The sequence below is a fragment of the Chiloscyllium plagiosum genome, chromosome 19, assembly GCF_004010195.1.
Source record: "Chiloscyllium plagiosum isolate BGI_BamShark_2017 chromosome 19, ASM401019v2, whole genome shotgun sequence".
Classification (NCBI taxonomy): domain Eukaryota; kingdom Metazoa; phylum Chordata; class Chondrichthyes; order Orectolobiformes; family Hemiscylliidae; genus Chiloscyllium; species Chiloscyllium plagiosum.
In genome coordinates, this window is record NC_057728.1 from 47688984 (window position 1) to 47710609 (window position 21626).

General features: G+C 41.1%; 1 protein-coding gene across 5 annotated transcripts in view; it reads right to left on the reverse strand.

Annotated features, from left to right (window-relative positions):
- Positions 1-3317: 3317 nt before the first annotated feature.
- The window catches only part of LOC122559759 (leucine-rich repeat-containing G-protein coupled receptor 5-like), a 166877-nt gene continuing 148568 nt past the window's right edge, over positions 3318-21626 (reverse strand). For 4 of the 5 annotated variants that reach the window (XM_043709740.1, XM_043709737.1, XM_043709735.1 and 1 more), the window contains exons 14-18: positions 20629-20700; positions 17902-18027; positions 13657-13802; positions 10572-10655; positions 3318-6792 (exon numbers count right to left, since the gene is read on the reverse strand). In XM_043709740.1, coding sequence (XP_043565675.1) covers positions 5741-6792; positions 10572-10655; positions 13657-13802; positions 17902-18027; positions 20629-20700 — 1480 coding nt within the window. In that variant the 3' untranslated portion in view covers positions 3318-5740. The remainder of the gene's footprint in view (positions 6793-10571; positions 10656-13656; positions 13803-17901; positions 18028-20628; positions 20701-21626) is intronic. The other variant, XM_043709736.1, reaches the window with a different exon arrangement.

Here is a 21626-nt window from a genome sequence, read left to right on the forward strand (position 1 = left end):
CATTCATGATTTTATTAATGTGCAGGAATCATACCTGTGTGTAGTTTCTTTCCAAGAATTGGCTAGTGGTGGTAGTCATGAAGCAAATCTGTGCACATTTCTACTGTTAACTTACAGCATGTGGTATTCTTTCCACCTGAAGCTTCCGGAAGCATGTGCCATTTCCACCAACCCCATTGTTATCGGGCAATGCCCAAAGGTCTGCCACATAAATTTGCCACAGAAGTCTAAACGAATTTGGCATACCTTCAAAATGGGCTGGGAGAATGGGGTCATTGTGACTCTTCGACTCTTGTGGTAAATGTGATCCCTTCAGATTAAAGAAATCACTCACATTCAAAACCAATCTAATAGCTAATTACATATTCACTGGTCCACAAAGGGCATGGAATTGATACTCTTGACCTGCAACAGAAAACGTTATATAAAGGACAACTGATAAAGCTGAACTTTAGTGTCTTTTTTTCCAGCAATATTGTGAATTCTAATCAACCAGGTGAGAATCAGAATTACAGTTGATGAGTAGATGATGAGTAGATTCCCTACAGTGTGGAAACAGGCCCTTTGGCCCAACCAGTCCACACCGACCCTCTGAAGAGTAACCCACCCAGACCCATTTCCCTCTGACTACTACACCTAACACTTTGGGCAATTTAACACAGCCAATTCACCTGACCTGCACATCTTTGGACTGTGGGAGGAAACCAGAGCACCCGGAGAACATGCAAACTCCAAACAGGCAGTCACCTGAAGCTGGAATCGAACCTGGGACCCTGGTGCTGTGAGGCAGCAGCTATATAGTATCATAGACCGAAGAAAGAATAACAGAAATATTGCTCGTGACTTGGGGGCTATTGATCTTATTGCTGTTCAGTAGGCATATTAAGTAATCTGAAAGTTTTTTGTTCTTTATTATTTATTAAAACACATCAATTACTTGTATGAATCATGTGAAATGGTCATAGTTCAGTTGCACAAAACCTTTCGCATTGTTATTGACTTTAATTCAGTTACTAATTGAAGACTTTAATATATATAAATTATAAACCACACCTTTAGTCATTACAGGAAATAACATTAAGAAAACCAGTTACTTCATCATCTGTTATCTGTAATCTGTAATATTATTAAATGTTGTAATTGTCCTTCCCATCATTACTTCGAATCAGAAATGTTAGTTTACTGTATTTCATGATATAATTGATATAATGCAAATGCATCAGTTTAAAAATGACCAAGTATCAAATGCAGCTGTATATGTTTTTAAACCTTATAATTCCATATAAATAGAAATTTTATAAATTTATAAAACTTCTTGATGCCAAAGTTTACTGATGATTTGAGGATGCTGGTGTTGGATTGGGATGTACAAAGTTAAAATCGCATAACACCAGGTTATAGTCCAACAGGTTTAATTGGAAGCACTAGCTTTCAGAGCACTGTTCCTTCATCAGGTGGTTGTGACAACCATCTGATGAAGGAACAGCGCTCCAAAAGCTAGTGCTTCCAAATAAACCTGTTGGACTATAACCTGGTGATGTGTGATTTTTAAAAGTTTACTGATGCTGCATCAGGTTAATGGAAGCACTAGCTTTCTGAGCACTGTTCCTTCATCAGGTGGTTGTGACAACCATCTGTTGAAGGAACAGCGCTCCAAAAGCTAGTGCTTCCAAATAAACCTGTTGGACTATAACCTGGTGATGTGTGATTTTTAAAAGTTTACTGATGCTGCATCAGGTTAATCATTGGAATTATTTTAGTGGTTTTGGTGTCTAGTGTTAAGAGGGAAGGGAGAAGGGCCCTATTCACACATTGTTGGATTTAAATTACTTCAGGATGTTTAGAATCAAATGGACTTCCTGTAATAATATCAAGTAATTTGTCCCTACAAAGCATCAGCTGGAAATGTGAACTTTTAAAAGGTTTTGTTTTAACATAATTGTGTGCTAGTTATTTTGATATAATTAATATCTGGAAAGGATTTCAAACTTTATATAAGCGTAGCAAGTGTAGTTATTTGGGAGTGGCTCCTGCATTCCAAAACATAAAATATAAAGGAAAAGAACTGCCTAGCTGCATTTGAATAAAATGTATTTCACTTATAATTGATAGGCATTTAACACATCTGTTAGAAGGTTACTTTTATTTCTAATTTATGTTTAGATTATCTTTTAAACCTGAAAAGCTTTATTTGCTCTTTCTTTATTCCCAAACCAATCAGAAATGTTTTGATGTTGAAACTCTTATATGCCCACCTTCTTCTTAAACAGAGTTCTCTATTACCATAGGCTAGGCCACTCAAGAATGTGCTCAAGCATATGAACAAGACCCAATACCTCGAAAGGATCAACTTCATTGGAGCCCAACCCATCCCATCTTGTTTTATCACAGAAACAAAGACTTGCCCTCTTTCTCTGTAAGGCAAAAACTATCATACAAAGCCATGACAAGAACCATCAAAGAATTGCTGGTACTTTAGCAAATCTGCATATTTTTGGTAAGAACACAAGCATCGTATGTCACTTATCTAGTCCATCTCTTTTCTTGAACACTACAATTACCTGAGACTCTGTCCACTGTTTTCATAAGTTGATATTTAGATATCAATACGTAATATGTGCATTCATATAAATATTAATATGAGCAAATTAATACATAATCATTAATGCTCAATTTTACATGTTTGGCAACAAAAATAGAAATTGCTGGAAAAGTTCAGCAGGTCTGGCAGCAGCTGTGGAGAGAATCAGAGTTCATGTTTCAGATCGCGTGACCTTTTCTCAAAAGTTTTTTGGAGTATGTCTGAAAGAACTTCAATTTTTACAGTACCTTTCATGACTTCCAAATGGCTCTATACTGAACTTCAAAGAATTGGGGAAACCAATAAATTACAGAAAAGTCTAGCAAACCTCAATGAGTCAGATTGCCAGATAACCCACTTTTGTATTGTTGAATTCTGGGGAAAATGTGGATTGCAACAATTCCCCTCTTCTTCTGTTGGGGTTTTGGTTCAGATCTGAAATGCTGGCCCAGATCTCATGCTCAGGCTTGCAGACTGTTCAAAGCCAACAATGTTCTGACTTGGAGGTAAGTGTGCTGACAGATAAGTTCTTAAGAAACATCAGAGTTGCTCTTCTGTCTACCAATGTTGGAATAATTTACAAAAGGATTTTTTGTACACCAGGCTTAAATTTGCAACTCTAGCAGTGGCTACATCCAGCTTCAGCCTGCTTTAGGATCAAATGCAATAGGAGAAGAATATGGCAACAGCACACTAAAAGAAAAACAAGAACAAAACAGCTGTAATTTATTGTGAGTATTTATTTTAACATGTTCTTATTTCCATTCTGAAGTGGAAATTCCAGCAGCCAAACTATTTACAGCTAAATGTTTACATACATTATTTACAGTCCAAAAGTGAATTCATGGCGAGGCATTTCTATTCAGTATGGCACTTCAAAAATACACAGAAAATATTACACTCCACACAAGGGATTGAATTAATGATTCTGTTTTTCCTGGTAAAGCATTACGCAATATCTAGTGTGGATACAAAATCGGTATTGCCCTTAAAACAAATAAATACACTTTTATTTTCATAAATGTACATATATTTTATAGATTTTAAGAAAATTCAGGAGTGACAAATGTTTTTGATACTTTAATCTCTAAGACACTTTTTTTCTTGTTTTTATGGTCAGACTTTGTAGGATTATTGTACTGCAAGTTTTTTTAGTTATGTCATAATTATTATTTTAAAACAATTTCTAATACATATTTATTGCAATAATCTTGTGTATATCCATTGCTAAACTACTTAAATTTAGTTTTTGAAAAGTGCAGATCTCTTTACTAAAGATATGAATCTCATAATTAATCATATTGTACATAATTTATGTAAATACAGGAATGAATATGTAGTCTATTCTGTGATTTGAATGGGTCATTAATCTTAAGCAGGAATCTTTTGTGACCCAGGAATGTAAAAATAAATTGAAGTAATAGTTTCAATAACTAAGCAGAGACAAATTTACAATGTCAAGTCATAATAAAGCGGCAGTGAGTTAAGGTCCAGGTTTATATCCCTATCCTAAGATATGATTGAACACAATGATGTTTGGCACATTAACGCTAACATCACTAACAGAAGTTTAGTTAACAGTTATCAGATATTTTTAATGTAACATGCATTCAGGAATCTGTTGAATCATATGTGCATGTGAACCATCCTTTAACTGACTGTTCTACATAGTGACTTCAGATAATTTAAGAACTTAAAGGTTGAACCAGTGGAGTAAGGGGAATTGATTTGCTCATCACACTATACTCTTACGAGTTACAGGTGAACTTTATCTCTTTTATAGAATCCCTACAGTATGGAAGTAGGCCATTCAACCCACCAAATCCATACCAACCCTCCGAAGAGGATCTCACCACATCCTGGTGGTGGCTTATTAGTCTAACGGTATGATTCTCGCTGTAGGTGAATGTACAAGATGCAAATGTTCGCGGTTCATATCCTTGTTTGTTCAACTCAGTCCTTTATTAATCTTTTCACTGGATAAACATATGGATAAAAATGGAATGGTGTCAGACAGATGGGCTTCAGATTGGTTCCACAGGTTGGCACATCGAAGACCGAAGTGCCTGTACTCTGCTGTAACATTCTATGTTCTTACCCCATGACCCTGCATATCCCATGGCTAACTCATTTAGCCTGCACAACCTTAGACCCAAGGACAATTTAGTACGGCCAATCCACTTAACCTGCACATCTTTGGACTATGGGAGTACCTGGAAGAAACTCCACGGATTCAGGGAGAATGTGCAAACTCCATAAGGACAGTCACCCAAAAATGGAATTGAACCCTGATCCCTGGGAGGCAGCAGTGCCAGCCACTGAGCCACCACATCTCCTTTATTGATTCAAATAGTTTGGGAGAGGTGTTGAATGGCTACACCTCTTTCATCAATGGACAAAGTCTGAATAATTAGAATTATCTCAACCAATAAAATGTTAAGTATGTGGACAAAGTAGTAAAAATTAATGAGATGCATCATTCAGAACAAATTTAAATTGACGATGTGGATCGGAAGTGTTGCTGTGAGAGGCATATATTCAGCAAACCTATTGCAGTCATTACATTTGAAATCAAGTGTAGTCAGAGTCTAAAGGAAATCATATGACATTTGAATGCAGTTTTAGGATATGGTATGATGGGCCTTTTCCATGCTGTAAAATCTCTCTAGCTCTGTGTATTACAGGTAATCTCGTAATCATGTCACTGGCACTCAAAGTGGTCTGGAGATGAACTACATGAAGGAAGCTCTTCAATATTTCAAGAACTGTGCATTAGGTTTTGAACTATAGTGCATATGCTGATAAAGTTTTCAAACTTCCCATCTATGAACTTGAGTTTCAAATAAAATTTGTAATTATGAAGTTCTTATTGGTTGAATCATTGCAGTGGTTGGTTGACAATGTGACATCTGAAGAACTTTCTGGAATAATGAAGGTGGCATTCTGATCTTCTGGAGTGTAAAGATTTTTCACATAATCTGATTTCTCTGCCACAGGGTAAATGTTTCAGTGGGAAGGGAGGCATCATGCATAAAAATGTGCCATTTAAAACACAAGTGTTTAGAACTATCTGTAGCAACCAGTTCAACCTGGCGTGAAGTTTCTTTCCATGGTCCTTTACCTTGACAATTAAATGATGGCGAACAAAAATGACTGCTGTCAAGTTTCCATCATCTGGTAAGTCAGTGGTCTGGAAGTATTGATCACTGAGTCACAGCATGCAACATTTCTGCTTCCTGGGCGTGTCACCAGTTCTTGAGTAGAATCACAAGACTGTTTCTCTGCATCTTCTGAATTTATTGAGGCCAAACTTCTCTGCTTTGATTTCTTCCATAATCGGCCATGCTTCCTCAGAAGTACAAGATCGTCTTTGAAATGTGGGTTAAAAAAAATGTACAGCAAGGGATTGAGGCATCCTGGCAATGGAAGAATCACTAGGAGTATTGACTTGATTACTTCCGGACTAATAACTGTGAGATTCAGCAAAGAGGAAAATGACAGGAAAGCCACGGGGCAGTATAGAATACAGTTAGTGAAGAGTAGCCAGGCAACATGTTTAACCATTGAGCAGTCCCAAAGGCTGTGTAGGGCTCCCTTTTCCAAATGGCAGTAAAGCTTTGTGTAGGTTATTGTCATTACCAGGAAGCAAAGAGAATTCAGCAAAACTAAAGCCACAAGAAAGCCTAAAGTTGAAGGTGCACCGAAGGGTAAAGGAAAACAAAGTGGAGAAATCCCGTAATCTCCAATATGGAACAGTGGAAGCATTGCTATTATAGATGCCAGAATCGCACAGAATGTAGCTGCTATCTTGACGCTAGCCAGAGATTTTCCATGTTTTATATCACATTTTGCACATAGACTGCGTTCAACTGCTGCAACTGTAAGTAGGAAAATGGACATCTCTGAAGCAAATACAGACAGAAAACCTGCAGCTTGACAGCCAACTCCATTCTCCCACCATGCTCCATATTTTGCAAATCTGCCTAATGTCCACAGATCTACAACTGCCAAAATGCCACTATAACCCCCCATCAGAGCGTTCGCGAGTGACATGAGGCCTATTAAAAGTTTCGGTGGGGCAATAAATGCCGGAGATCCAAAAACTGTTGTGGCGACTAAACCATTGCAGACAAGAGAGAGCAAAACAATACTCCATACACCAAGACGTATCATCCAACTACCAAACAGGTGATCACACGGCTTGAAGGGTCCTACAATTAAGAAGAACATAATTTAATTGATATGAACATGTTATTATTTCCACATCTTACTATGAAAATCCATTTGACGTGGGTTATTTTGACTTGGTGCGATAGCGACAGGCTTTGCATATTGGAAGTACCAGACTGTTTTAACTACTCACTTACTTGAAATCAACAAAAATAATAACTGGGAAACAACCCATTTTACATTCAGGCACTAAACCAAAACTACTTGAAATGAAATTTAGTTGCAAATTATCTCCAAAGGAAAATTCTTTCCAAAGGCAAAATTTAAGTGTTCAACATTTTCATTATCAGAATTTAAGTCAATTTTATATTTGAATAAAATCAATACAAAATATGAAACATTTTTTTCAAAGCCATACATTTCCTACTTTATTCAAATTCTTTGCAATCCGATGTATACCAAGTCAGATTAGAATGTAAAGTGAATTTATAGATTAATCGATGCTTACAGAATTGAAGCAGGACACTCAGTTCATCATGTCCATATTAGCCAACAAAAATCTGAAAATTAATCCAATTTTCTAGCTTTGAGCTGTATCCATGCAGGCTATGGCTACACAATTGAGTATCTAAACACTGAATGTTATGAGAGTTTCTGGCTCAATGAGTTCCAGACTCTCACCACACCCCGGCTGGAAAAAATCTCCCTTTCCTTCTATTTATTCATTAAATAAAACATCAGCTGGAATTTATAATAGTGTTTTTAACTGAATAACCTCTCATAAGACATTTCAGAACTGTGTTATTAAATAAAACATTGATACCCAAAGGAGAATATAACCAAAAGCCTGCTCAAAGGGGAGTTGTAAGGAGCATGTTAAGAAAGAAAGAGGTAGAGTCAGAGGGTGTCAAAGCTTGGGCATCTAAAACCATAGCCATCAATTATGGAGCAATTAAAACCAGAGAGCTAGATGAGAGTGGATATTTCATTGCTGAAAATGTGTTGCTGGAAAAGCGCAGCAGGTCAGGCAGCATCCAGGGAACAGGAGAATCGACGTTTCGGGCATAAGCCCTTCTTCAGGAAGAAGGGCTTATGCCCGAAACATCGATTCTCCTGTTCCCTGGATGCTGCCTGACCTGCTGCGCTTTTCCAGCAACACATTTTCAGCTCTGATCTCCAGCATCTGCAGACCTCACTTTCTCCCCTGGATATTTCATTGGGCTGGCAAAGATTGCAAGAATAGAGATTTAAAACATTCTGCACAGAGCAATTGTGGAAAGGACTTCCTATCAAAAAAACATAGGCAGCACAGTTTGTAACCTTGAGTTCATGGTTGGTACAATGTGGGAGGTCAGGCAGCAGCATATTAGTCAAGTCTAACGGTAACAAGGGATTAAGGTGAGGAAGGGGCAAAGAAAGGTAATGTTATGAAGATGGAAAGAAGGAATCTTAATGCAGATATGAATATGTGGTTGCAAGCTCATCTCAGGGCCCATATAAAATGGGGACAGACTGAAACAAAAACAGAAATTGCTTGAGAAACTCAACAGATTTGTCAGCCTCTGTGGAGAGAAAAACGGAGATAACATTTCAGGTCCAGTAACCTTTCTTCAGGGTGTTGTTAAGAAGGGTCACGGGACCTGAAATATTGATTCTGCTTTCTCTCCATAGATGCTGCCAGACCTGTTGGGTTTCTCCAGCAATTTCGGTTTTGGGCAGATTTCCAGCATCCACAAGTTTCATTTTACTGTGAACAGATGGGTTGAGTTTCAAACAACTGCCAGGGTAAGATATGAAGTTAGTAGTTAGGGAACAATATTTGGAGTGGGACAGGAAACAATAGCTTCAGTCTTTCCAATACTTAACAGAGGAAATTTCTGTTCATCCAGTAATAGATGACAGATAAATAACATAATTATTTCGAAATGGTGAAATGATGGTGGTGAAGTAGAGTTGGGTGTTATCTATGTACATGTGAAAACTAACACTAAGTTGGGATGATATCACCAGGGCTGTATGTGAATGAGAAATAGGAGGGTCAAGGATACATCCTTGATGGACACCAGAAATGACAGGAGGAGATGCCATTGCAAGTGGCATTTTGGCTATGATTAGAAAGATAAGAATAGATCCAAGTAAGTGCTGTCTCACCCAAATGAATGGCATTGGAGAAGTATTGGATAAGGATGGTATTTGACAAAGAACAAATTATTTTGGAAATCATAAAATGGATACAGATGATTCAGACAATTTTCGCTCAACTATTGCTAACATTTAACTCTTCCTAAGATATTTGTCTCCAATACATCATCTAGTAGTCCATTCCACAGATTGCTCACAGTCCACATGAAGAACTTCCTTTCTTTTAGTTGTTTAAGAGATATGGCATTGCTGGCTAGGCCAGCAGTTATTGTCCACCTCGAAGTGCCCTTGAGAAGGTGGTGATGAGCTGCATTCTTGAACTGCTGCAGCTCAGTCTCAGACTGCTATTAAGAGGAGAGTTCCAGGATTTCGACTCAGTAACAGAATGGCGATACATTTCCAAGTCAGGGTGGTAAACTGATGGGAGTGGATCTTCCAGGTGGTGGTGTTTTCCTGTGTCTTCTGCCCTGTCCGTCTAGATGATAGAGGTTAAGGGTAGGGAAACTGCAGGTGGAAAGAGGCTTGGTGAGTTGCCCCAGTGCATCCTGTTGATGGTGTACACTGCTGCCACTAAGCATCAGTGGTGATGGGAGTGAATAGTGAAGATGGTGGCTGGGATGCCAGCCAAGTGGGCTGCTTTGGACTGGATGGTGAGGAGCATTTTGTGCAGCTGCACCCATCCAGGCAAGTGGAGAGCATTCCATCACTATCCTGACTTGTGCCTTGTAGATGGTGGCCAGGAATGACAGAGTTTTGCCACAGGATTTCTAGCATCCAACTTACAATTATCAATGAACATCCCATGTCTGACCTTCTAATGGAGAGAAGGTAATTGATGAAGCAACTGAGGATTTGGGCCAAGACCTGTACGCAAAAAATCCTGCAGAGATGTCCCATGACAAGATGAATGACCTCCAACAACCACAACCATTTTTCTTTGTGCTAGGAGTAACTCCAATTATTAGAGGGGGGTTTCCCTTGATTGCCATTGACTCCAGTTCTGCGAGGGATCCTTGATGCAATGCTCCATCAACTGCAATCAACTGCAGCTCACCTCCGGAATTCAGCTCTTTAGTTCACATTTGGGCCAAGGTTGGAATGAGGTCAAGAGTTGAGTGGCCCTAGTGAAACCCCTCATTCCTGATGAAGGGCTCCTGCCCGAAATGGAAATTCTCCTGCTTCTCGGATGCTACATGACTTGCTGTGCTTTTCCAGCACCACACACTCTCAACTAGTGAAATCCAAGCTGAGTGTTTATGAGCAGGTTATTGCTGAGTTAGTAGCACTGCTTACAGTCATTCCATCACTTTGCTGATGATTGAGAATAGACTAAAATGGCAGTAATCAGCCAGATTGGATTTGTCTGGTGTTTAATTTTCAGGACATACTTGGGCTGCTAAACATTGGTTCTAAGTCTGCAATTTTTAATTTGAAGATTTTGCTAATTAAATGTATTTCTGAAAGTGAACCCTTGCTCAACTTCCAGTCTCCAATTTCTGTTGCTGAGTTTCATACCATTGTTGTGACTGGGATCACTTAGCCAAGCATAGACCAGGGGTCAAACCTACTTATTTCTCGTCTTTGGGATCAGCTGCTTGTGGAATCATTGTGGAGGGCAAGCACCGAGGTTTTTGTTTGAAAAAGGATACAAAATTGCTATTTAATGCTTTCAATTTACCTGGAACTGGAGCACATTGGACAGAATGATGGACCTTAGGATCTTCTTCAAAGTCTGTTAGCAAATCGTCAGTGTCCTGATCATCTGCACATTACATATAATTTAGTAGTCATTATGCATTAAATAAATTTTGTCCTGCACACACAAACATTCTGTTGCTAGCCTTCTTTCACAAACAGGCAATGCATTCTGAACCCTATAAATAACCTCATGCATCTTTCCTACATTATCTTAGATTTTGCCCATCGATATCCACCAATAGGCAATGCTACTGTAATTGCCATCATGTTTTCTAAAGGGTGCATCATCAAAAAGATGAAGGTCTTGTGGCACTGCCTCTGAACTAGAAGCTCTTTGTTCCAAGTTCCATTATAGGTCTTCATGCCAAGGAAGATGCATTCATAACATAATTTCAGCATACTCCATTGGCAGGCAATATGAGTGGGAGAGATTCCTGGGCAGTGATGTGTTGGAAAGAAATTCAAATTTCTACCTTCATTGTCCATTGCTTATTGGCTATAGCATGTGTGTAAACAGGTACTTACTGCTGCAACTTGGATCCCTTGGAGGGGATGGTTGGCTCAGTTGACTGGGTGACCGGTGTGGATAGGATTGGTGCCACCAGCACAGGGTTCAAACACCATTCAAGGGTAGATTTGGGACCTGTCTCCTTCCCCTGCCCATGGTGGAGGCTGTGGCATGGTGGGTTGGACCTGCCATCAGGCAGAGAACTCTTTTCTTTAAGAAAATGATAATCGGTGAGACTACTTGTCTCAATACTTAAGACTTCTTTCTTATTCATTCGTGGGATGTGGGCTTCACTGGCCAGGCCAGTATTTATTACCCATCCCTAAATGCCCAGAGGGCAGTTCAGTGTCAGCCACATTGCTGTGTGTCTAGAGTCATATGTAGGCCAGAGCAGTTTCCTTCCCTAAATGACATTAGTGAGCCAGATGTGTTTTTCCAACAACCAACAATGGTTTTCCATGGTCACCATTAGACTCCTAATTCCAGACTTTTAAAATGGAATTCAAATTCCACCATCTACTCTGGCAGAATTTCAACCCAGGTCATCAGAACATTACTAGGGTCTCTGGATTAATACTCTAATGATAATACTACTTGGTCATTGCCTTCCCCCAGAAATTAGAATATAATAGAGTATGGTGCCCCAACCTTTGAGCTAGGACAGATGGATTCAAGTCTTGCCTGAGTTGCATTATATCATACTCATGTAGGCTGAATACAAATACTTGTAGAGAAATAGCACAATATCAATCATCAAGTGCTCAGAGATAAATTGAAATCTAGAACAATGTGCTTTCTGTTTTCCTGAGGGAGAACTAGCTATTTGGATGCAGAACTGACTTGAAGGTAGAAGGCAGAGGGTGGTGGAGGAGGGTTGCCTTTCAGACTGGAGGCCTGTGACCAGTGGAGTGCCACAAGGATTGGTGCTGGGTCCACTGCTTTTCGTCATCTATGTAAATGATTTGGATGTGAACATAGAATGCATGTTTAGTAAATTTGCAGATGATACTAAAATTGGAGGTGGAGTGGGCAGTGAAGAAGGTTACCTAAGAGTACAACAGAGTCTTGATCTGATGGGCCAATGGGCTGAGGAGTGGGGCGGCACAGTGGCTCAGTAGTTAGCACTGCTGCCTCACAGCACCAGGATCCCAGGTTTGATTCCAACCTTGTGTGAGTGTCTATGCAGAGTTTGCACATTCTCCCTGTGTCTGTGTGGGTTTCCTCCCACAGTCCAAAGATGTGCAGGTCAGGTGAATTGGCCATGCTAAATTGCCCATAGTGCGAGATGCATTAGTCAGAGGGAAATGGGTCTGGGTGGGTTACTCTTCAGAGGGTCAGTGTGTACTGGTTGGGCAGAAGAGCCTGTTTCCACACTGTAGGGAATCTAATTTAGATAAATGCGAAGTGCTGCATTTTGGAAAGGCAAATCAGGGCAGGACGTATACACTTAATGGTAAGGTCCTGGGGAGTGTTGCTGAACAAAGAGACCTTGGAGTGCAGATACATAGTTCCTTGAAAATAGAGTCGTAGGTAGATAGGATAGTGAAGGTGGCATTTGGTATGCTTGCCTTTATTGGTCATTTCGCTGAGTATAGCAGTTGGGAGGTCATGTTGCAGCTGTACAGGACATTGATTAGGCCACTTTTGGAATATTGCATGCAATTCTGGCCTCCCTCCTATCAGAAGGATATTGTGAATCTTGAAAGGTTCTGAAAAGATTTATAAGGATGTGGCTAGGGTTGGAGGGTTTGAGGTATAGGAAGAGGTTGAATAGGCTGGGGCAGTTTTCCCTTGAACATTGGAGGCTGAGGGGTGACCTTTATAGAGGTTGATAAAATCATGAGGGGCATTGCTAGGGTAAATAGGCAAGGTCTTTTTCCCGCAATGGGTAAGTCCAAAACTAGAGGGCATAGATTTAAGGTGAGTGAGGCAAGATTTAAAAGGGACCTAAAGGGCATGTTTTTCCTGCAAAGGGTGGAGTGCGCATGGAATGAGCTGCCAGAGGAAGTGGTGGAGGCTGGTACAATTACAACATGTAAAAGGCATCTGGTTGGGTATATGAATAGGAAAGGTTTAGAGACTTATATAGGATGTCTGGTCGGCCATTGGTGAGTTGGACCAAAGAGTCTATTTCCGAGCTGTATATCTCTAATAGTTATAATAGATTTTGGAGCTGAATTTAGGGGCAGCACGGTGGCCCAGTGGTTAGCACTGCTGCCTCACAGCATCAGGGACCCAGGTTCGATTCCCGTCTGTCTGTGTGGAGTTTGCATATTCTCCCCGTGTCTGTGTGGGTTTCCTCCGGGTGCTCCGGTTTCCTCCCACAATCCAAAGATGTGCAGGTCAGGTGAATTGGCCATGCTAAATTGCCCACAGTGTTAGGTGCTTTAGTCAGGGGTAAATATAGGGTATGGAATGGGTTTGGATGGGTTTCTCTTCGGAGGGGCGGTGTGGGCTTGTTGGGCTGAAGGGCCTGTTTCCACACTGTGGAGACTCTAATCTAATCTAATTTCAGTGGTTTAGCACATTCAGTAGCAGGTTGGTCATTTACCATTACCTTGACCAGACAGCATTCCAGCATCCTGTTTGTGAGCTTCCTCCTCACTGTTGTTCTCAACTTTCTCCCACTGATTTGTGAGTTTGTAGGAACTTTCACAAGATCCATATGCACAGCATTGGTAAGCATAGGGCATTTCTAACACCCTGTGAATTTAAAGATTTAAAGTAATGGAACATTAAGAGTACAGGAATGACATTGTCTGAAAGAAATATAGCAGACATCTTGTTTTATTTAACATGAAATTATTGCAGTGTAGGTTTTATTATATGTTCAAATAAATGTAAAGTACTGCATATGTTGGAGATCTGTCATAAAAACAGAAAGTGTTGGAGATACTCAGCAGGCTTGTTTGAAACTGTAAAGAGAGAAACAGAGGGTGGATTGTTATAGGGGACTGAGCAATGTGAGCTAAAGTGGGATGGGTTAGAACGAGGTGAGACATCTGTTTGATCCATTGCAATGGCAGGAGCAATCAGCTTAATCTTTTATCCTTTTCACAGTGGCATGTGAGTTCCTCACAAGGCAGTGGTGGGTTACCAATTGAGAAGTTAAAAATCTACACAACACCAGGTTATAGTTCAACAAGTTTATTTGGAAGCACTAACTTTCGGTGCGCTGTTCCTTCATCATGTGGTTGTGTGAAGGAGCAGTGCTCTGAAAGCTAGTGCTTCCAAATAAACCTGTTGGACTAAATCCTGGTGTTGTGTGATTTTTAACTTTCTTCACCCCAGTCCAACACCGGCACCTCAAAATCATGACTACCAAGTAAGAGGGATTATTGGTTGTTAAATGCTTCCTTGACAGCACAACTTGCCTCATTAATATGTGTTGTGTGATTTTTAACTTTCTCCACCCCAGTCCGACACCGGCACCTCAAAATCATGACTACCAAGTAAGAGGGATTATTGGTTGTTAAATGCTTCCTTGACAGCACAACTTGCCTCATTAATATTCATCTTTCGCTCTTTATAAAACTCGCCAAGTCAATTTGATGTCGAGAAAACCATGCATGAAAACTACAGCAGGTACTTAGTGAATTCAGATGATTGCTTGCTCTAAATGACTTCCATGTTCCATATGAACAAACTCTATCTCAGGGAATGTTTCACAGGCATCAGCCTCTGGCACCCCTCATCCAAATCGATCATCTACCAACTGATCATAACCATCATGGCATCTCTGAGGCACTGACAGCGCCCTCTAGAAGCACAGGCATGCATTGCAGGGTTCACCAGCAATTAGCATTGAAAGGCTCCAGGGTGAGCACAGAGAACGAGGGTGGGCTTCATAACAGTATAATGCCAGGGTTCTGGGAGCAGTTACAGGCAAATTTCAATATGACAGGTTTCCACATGGGGAGGATGGGTGGAGATGGGCTGTGGGGGCAGTGAGAGGTTAAAAGGAACATGGAGGCTTTGGAAGAAGCCTGGTGATCAGGCAAGGCCTGGTACAGATGGTATCCAGCACAATCTTCATTTCCTGCCATTACTTTCCGTTCCCTGGAAGTTAAGCGATACTAACTGGAAAATGCTGGAATGCCTCTACCAACTCAATGGTAGTCAGTTTTGGAAGGGGGGCGGTGTGGTATGCTAGGATATTGTAGCAACAAATACATGACACAGCAGTATTAAAGCACAACCTCATTTAACATCTAATTATTTCACGCGCTTGCTATGTTGCAGAGTGGTCAGATACTGGTTAAAGGTGTTTTGCATCATGCCATTGGTGTTTACAAACTGAACTTGGTCATTAAAGTAATGTGGAAGTGAGCAGCAATTCAATTACAAATTGCCAAAACTGAAGGGGCATTGCTATTCACTAAACTTGCCGGAGTCCTGTTTGAGCCATAGGACATCCGGTGTACGTTTAATGTAGGTCTGGGGTAGGAAGGATGTCAGAGCACACCCGGTACACCCTTCTCTCTGGCACTGGGGGGTGGTCACACATATGGTACGGCACCTTGACCAACTTGCTGCACATGCCAAGCTGTCGGTGGATGGATATAGGGCACACGTCCCTCACTGTTTGAGTGCGGCATATCTCATTGTGCAGAGAACTGTGCTGCAGGGCATGCCATGAATAAACTGCTCTGAGACCTTCGAAACTCTTTTTGCTCCTTTAATCCCATTTTGGGTCCTTTCCACTGAGAGTAGTGGGGCCTGCCAGTGTGATGGGAGGTTTGTTGCTGCGGCTAACTCCCTGGGAAGGTGAAGTGGATGCAAGAGGACTAGGGAAATGAGACACCCAAGGGGGAGCAGCAGCAGGTCACCCCAGAGGATAAGGAGTACGCTGCTCGGGGAGGTGGGGGGAGGGCCGCCGAAGGATGCACAGGAGGCTCGGACGTTCCCGACCACGACTTCATTTCCTGGGCATGAGCAAGGTGCAGCACCGACAGAGGATTCATCTGTTCTGGGACACTGCGGCAGAACAGTGCCAGAGGCTGGATTGGGAGCTGAGACTGCAGGAGAGGGAGAACAACCTCTCCCAGTGGCTGTTCAGATCACTGCAGTGGGGTGTGTGCGTGAGTGTGTGAGAGAGAGAGAAAGACTGGCTCCTGAATGCGATCTCCCAGTTGTGCACCCACAAATCCATCTAGACAGTGACCGATACCATCACTACAACGTCACACCAGTCTATTTCATCTCCCAAGACAAGGTCAGTACTGCAGCCCGGGCTGTAAGATTCAGGAATATTGCGTGTTTTCCCCCAGCTACAGGATGCTATCGACTGTACATATGCAGCAATGACAAGACTGTGTCATAAAGCTGCAGAACTCATCATCAGAAAGTGGTTTTGTTTGATTCCCAGAGGTGTGTGCCCACTACCCCAGCAGCTACCATGACTCCTACATTCTGGCAAACTTTCATGAGACTAGTGTGTTTAAGGGTCCAGGGTCCTTACAAGGTTGCTTATTGGGGGAGGCAAGGGAAACCCATAGTGACCATAGCTCATCATAGCATTGACAGATGCTCAGTGCAAGTTCAACATCACCTATTCTGCAATCAGGTCCATGGTGGAACAGACAATAGGGTTGTTGAACATGTGGCTCCACTGCTTAGACCAGACTGGGAGGGGGGAGCTCCACTATAGTTTGGACAGAATGTACCACATTATCCTGGTGTGCTCCACTTAATTGGAGCAGGCAATGGGACGATACGTTGGATGCTGAGGAACTGGAAGAACAGGAACAGTCCTGTGCTGAGGGGACTGGATAAATGGAAGCTAAGTTTGGTCATGACAGAGTTCAACTGCACTAGGCACCACAAGCTATACAGAACCCAATTAACACCCAGTACCGGCAGTTGAGAACTGGGAGGAGCACACAGTTGCAGACTGTAAAATATTCATTGCATGTGATTCCCCGAAATCTGTTTTGCATTGTTTTGGTGAACCTCAGCCTATTTTGGTTTTGTCTGTGTTTCCTTTAGCTAACTGTGAATGAAAGGTTCTGTTTGGATTTGTCCAACTAATTGCCTATGTGTGACATTCTCCTACAGGACAATGACAAGTTGTGGGTAAGCAGGTGGGCACTGGGGACAGACTAGTGCTGATATGGAGTGTTCAGACAGCTAGTTTTGGGTGTGTTGCTTAAATTACAGCTCGGGTGAGAGAATGGGTTTGTATGTGTGATGGAGTGCCAAGTATGTGTCATGGGGAGTGTGGTTTTGTGGCTGATATGCCATTATGCTGCTGGTAATGAGCAATATCAGTCTGCCAATGCTTGCCCAGATGCACAGTGACCGTTGAAAGATGGCAACGGCACAAAGGATGGCAGTGTTCTGGTGATGCCCACTGAGTAGCAAGGAGTTCTGGGAATGACATGTGGCAAGATGACGCCAGAATCAGACATGAGAGACACCCTAGGATTGGGTTAAGTAATTAATGTGACTTATTTGGTAAGATACGCCAAGATAACTAATTTGGTCTTGCATAAAAACACTCTGCAATAACCTTGATGCAACTCAGACTGAGCCAAAATATATAAGATTCAACCCTGAAGAGTCATATTGGACTCAAAGTGTTAATTCTGTTTTGGTCTCCTGAGATGTTACCAGATCCGTTGAGTTTCAACAGCAATTTCTCTTATTACACATGTTTTTCTTTATATCTCATTTACTAGTCCAATAAAACCTACCAGCTGGTCAATTCTTGAAATGACTCACAACCCCTCAGTTGCTTTCTTAATGAATTTCTCACTGGTAATGATTAAAGCAGAAATAAATTGTGTATTCATCTCCTTACCTCAAGTTCCGGAGGCTTTCTATAGGCAACAAATCTTGTAGAGCTTGATTGCCAGTTATTTTGAGATGTGTTAATCCATTTAGTCCAGATACAGGAAGAGATGACAGAAGATTGAAGGTGAGGTCACTGCATGGAATGATTATTCGCATGTGAATCAATTACAAATTACTTTGTTAAATTTTAGGAGTAACATTTACTTTGATATAATCCTAGCATGACATAGTTGAGGAAATATAAATGCAAAGGAAATGTCAAGTAGCCTGAAACTGTCAACAACTTAATCTATAATTAGTATTACTGAGTGAGAGATTTTTCACATAGGCTGGTAGGGATGGAGGGGAGTGCAGATGTTATGTTTCTGAAGTTTAACATTGCATAAGGCTATGTGAGCTTCCTTTAAGTTGGTTCTTTTTCTTTCAGTTTCTGAAACTTGCCAACCAAGCTGATTTACCAAACTTATCCAATTAATTCTGGAGACCAACGTCCAACTTACAGATTGGGGGTGGGAGGGAATAAGGCAGGCGGCATTAAGCTCACTGCATCGTCTGGAAACAGTCTGGATGCAGCTACAAGAGTAGCTAGATGCCAAAGGCAACCTGTTTAAAAAGTTAGTCTCAGTGGGTGGGAGTTTGTCCAGTTGCAATAAAAACAATAAATAAAAAAAAACAACTCCAGCTTTCAATCTTCAGACTTCCAATCATTTCCTGTGCTCATCCATGCCAAGATAAACCATCTCCCATTGCTTCCCACATGGCCAGCAAGCCATTACACCCCACTCATCCTCATTGCCCTTTATCACCTCATGCCCAACTTAGTACCAACTCATGTCCCTGTCCACCAGTCTTTGTCTTTACACCTTTAAACCTCCAATACCCAAGATGGGCAGCTCTCAGGAGCCACGGTCAGATGAAATTAAGTTTCAATTATCTGCTGCAAACTTCATATATTCTTAAAATGATTCTAATAGATAATATTAAAATCTCTAAAAGTACTTAATCCCTTTTCAAAAACAAGCACATATTAATTGCCCCACATCAAAGATAGCAAATGTCACCGGAACCATTTGCAGTTGTCGATCAAACTGTGATAGGTTTTAGAAACAGTAAGGCAACACTAATCCTTGAATCACAGGCAGTGAAATTACTAACAATGCTTTTTTTTCCCAAACTACAGGCTGAATGTTTTCCCCAAAATGTAAAGGGCTTGGGATTTAAATGACTTAAATTAGATTAGATTACATTACAGTGTGGAAACAGGTCCGTCGGCCCAACAAGTCCAAACCGACCCGCCGAAGCGCAAGCCACCCATACCCCTACATTTACTCCTTACCTAACACTACGGGCAATTTAGCATGGCCAATTCACCTGATCTGCACATCTTTGGACTGTGGGAGGAAACTGGAGCACCCGGAGGAAACCCACGCAGACACGGGGAGAACGTGCAAACTCCACACAGTCGCCTGAGGCGGGACACATTCATGTCAACTGTTAACAATCACAAAGGGGTACCTGATTTCTTCAGAAGTGTACCTTCTCTTTCCAAAGATCTTGCTGGTTTAGACCTTTTCCTCAAATGTCTATGAGCCCATGAATCATATCTTAGAAATCCTATTGAGGAAATCTGTCTCTGAAGGCAGATGTACTTTCTCCTGAGCAGGTGCCTCCATGAACTGTGAAGGAGCAACGTATGTGTGGCTTCTGTTTCCCCACCTTAATGCTACACCCACTCTCCAGTCCCTAACTGTATTGCAGGTCAGCATGGTAGCAGAGTTGTTTGCAGTGGTGTCTCACAGCATCAAGGACCTGGGTTCGATTCCAACCTTGGGTGACTGTCTGTGTGGGGTTTGTATGTTCTCCCCATGTCTACATGGGTTTCCTCCCACAGTTTAAAGATGTGTAGATTAGCCATGCTAAATTGCTCATAATATGCAGGGACGCTATGTGGATTAGTCATGGGAAACTAGGGGTTACAGGGATAACAGTGAAGCGAGGGATTGGCTTTCAGAGAGTCAGTATGGATTGAATAGTCTATTTTTACATTGCAGAGATTCTATGAAGAATGATGGGTGCTGGGTTCCAGAACATAACTTCCAGCAGAGAGATCTGGAAGCATTAAGGCTAAGGCACAGAACACTTTCTCTTTAAGAAAATCAGGCTTTGGCTTTAGGTAAAGCACTTTCCAAAGACAAAAATCTTTGCTCAATAGGAGGCAAAATGGAAATTCTGGTGTGAACTGCTCAGGAACTTCCAGCCATGGTTGAAAAATCATTCAGCGAAGTACATGAATTTTTGTATCGCTTTCTTTCTACCAGAACTGAGGACTCATAAAATTCTCCCTTGTAAACCTGCGGGGATCTGTGGAAAATCTGACTTGAGAGAAAAGACGGTGAGAGTCAGATCCTGGGTCAAGGCTTTGGAATTTAAAGTTTTGTTTTAAAGTTGTCTTAAAGGCTCAGGGGATTATTATAAAAGGGATTTTTATTGAAAGCATAGCTCACAAGAAATTCAGAACTACCTTATGTTAAAATTTGATCAGAATTTAGGTGTGATAAATTTAAAAACAGGCTCTTATGCTAATGAAAATGTAACAATCTTATTGGCTGAAAACCAGCTCATTTGCAATACTAAATTAACACTGTAATGAAGGACAAAAGTATATTTATTACACATCGGAAAATTGCTCCAAATTATGTATCGCTCATGAAATATTTAGAACTCAGAGACTTACAGTTTGATTAAAGATGGTGAAGAAATAAATGATTCTTGATGTATAAATTCAATTTTGTTCCAACCAAGGTCACTACATGGGGACAGATACATGAAGGTTATCAATAAGGTGCTGCCATCTGTATGAATTTACACATACACCCCACATAAATTTATAGTGAGTTAAGTATGGTGATTATTGATACAATTTCCCATCTTTTTTATGCCAGAGATGAATTATACCACACTGTACTTTAATTGGGAAATTAATACTCCCCCCTTATCTGACACAAGCAAATTTCGCATTGGCAATAACTTGACTTCTGAAATGTTAACTGTTTCTCTCTCCAGAGATGTTGCCAGATCTGCTGAGTTTCTCCAGCATTCTGAACGTTTGTTTCAGATTTCCAGCTTCCTCATTATTTTGTATTTATGCCTTAGAATCAGAAGGATGTAGATTCAAGGCCAGTGATACACTTTGAACATATGAACTGAATCTTCAGTACTGTCAGATAGGTGTAGTGTTAGGATTGTTATCTTTCAAAGAAAATATTAGACTGAACCTCTGCCTGTCCTGATGGTTCACAGGACATCAAAAATTCTAGTTTGGTTGTGACAAAGGTTTTAACAGACAATAAAATAGTTGAACTGACTATTATCTATTGGTAGGCAAAAGAGAGGAGTGCAGATGCTGGAAACCAGAGTTTAGACCAGAGTGGTGCTGGAAAAGCACAGCAGGTCAGGCAGCATCCAAGGAGCAGGAAAATCGACGTTTCGGGCAAAAGCCCTTCATCAGGAATAGAGGCAGGAAGCCTCCAGGGTGGAGAGATAAAATTTGGTAGCCCTACCACCCCATGGCAAACCCTCACTTACAGAGGTAAAAACAATGACTGCAGATGCTGAAAACCAGATTCTGGATTAGTGGTGCTGGAAGAGCACAGCAGTTCAGGCAGCATCCAAGGAGCTTCGAAATCGACGTTTTGGGCAAAAGCCCTTCGTCAGGAATAAAGGCAGAGAGCC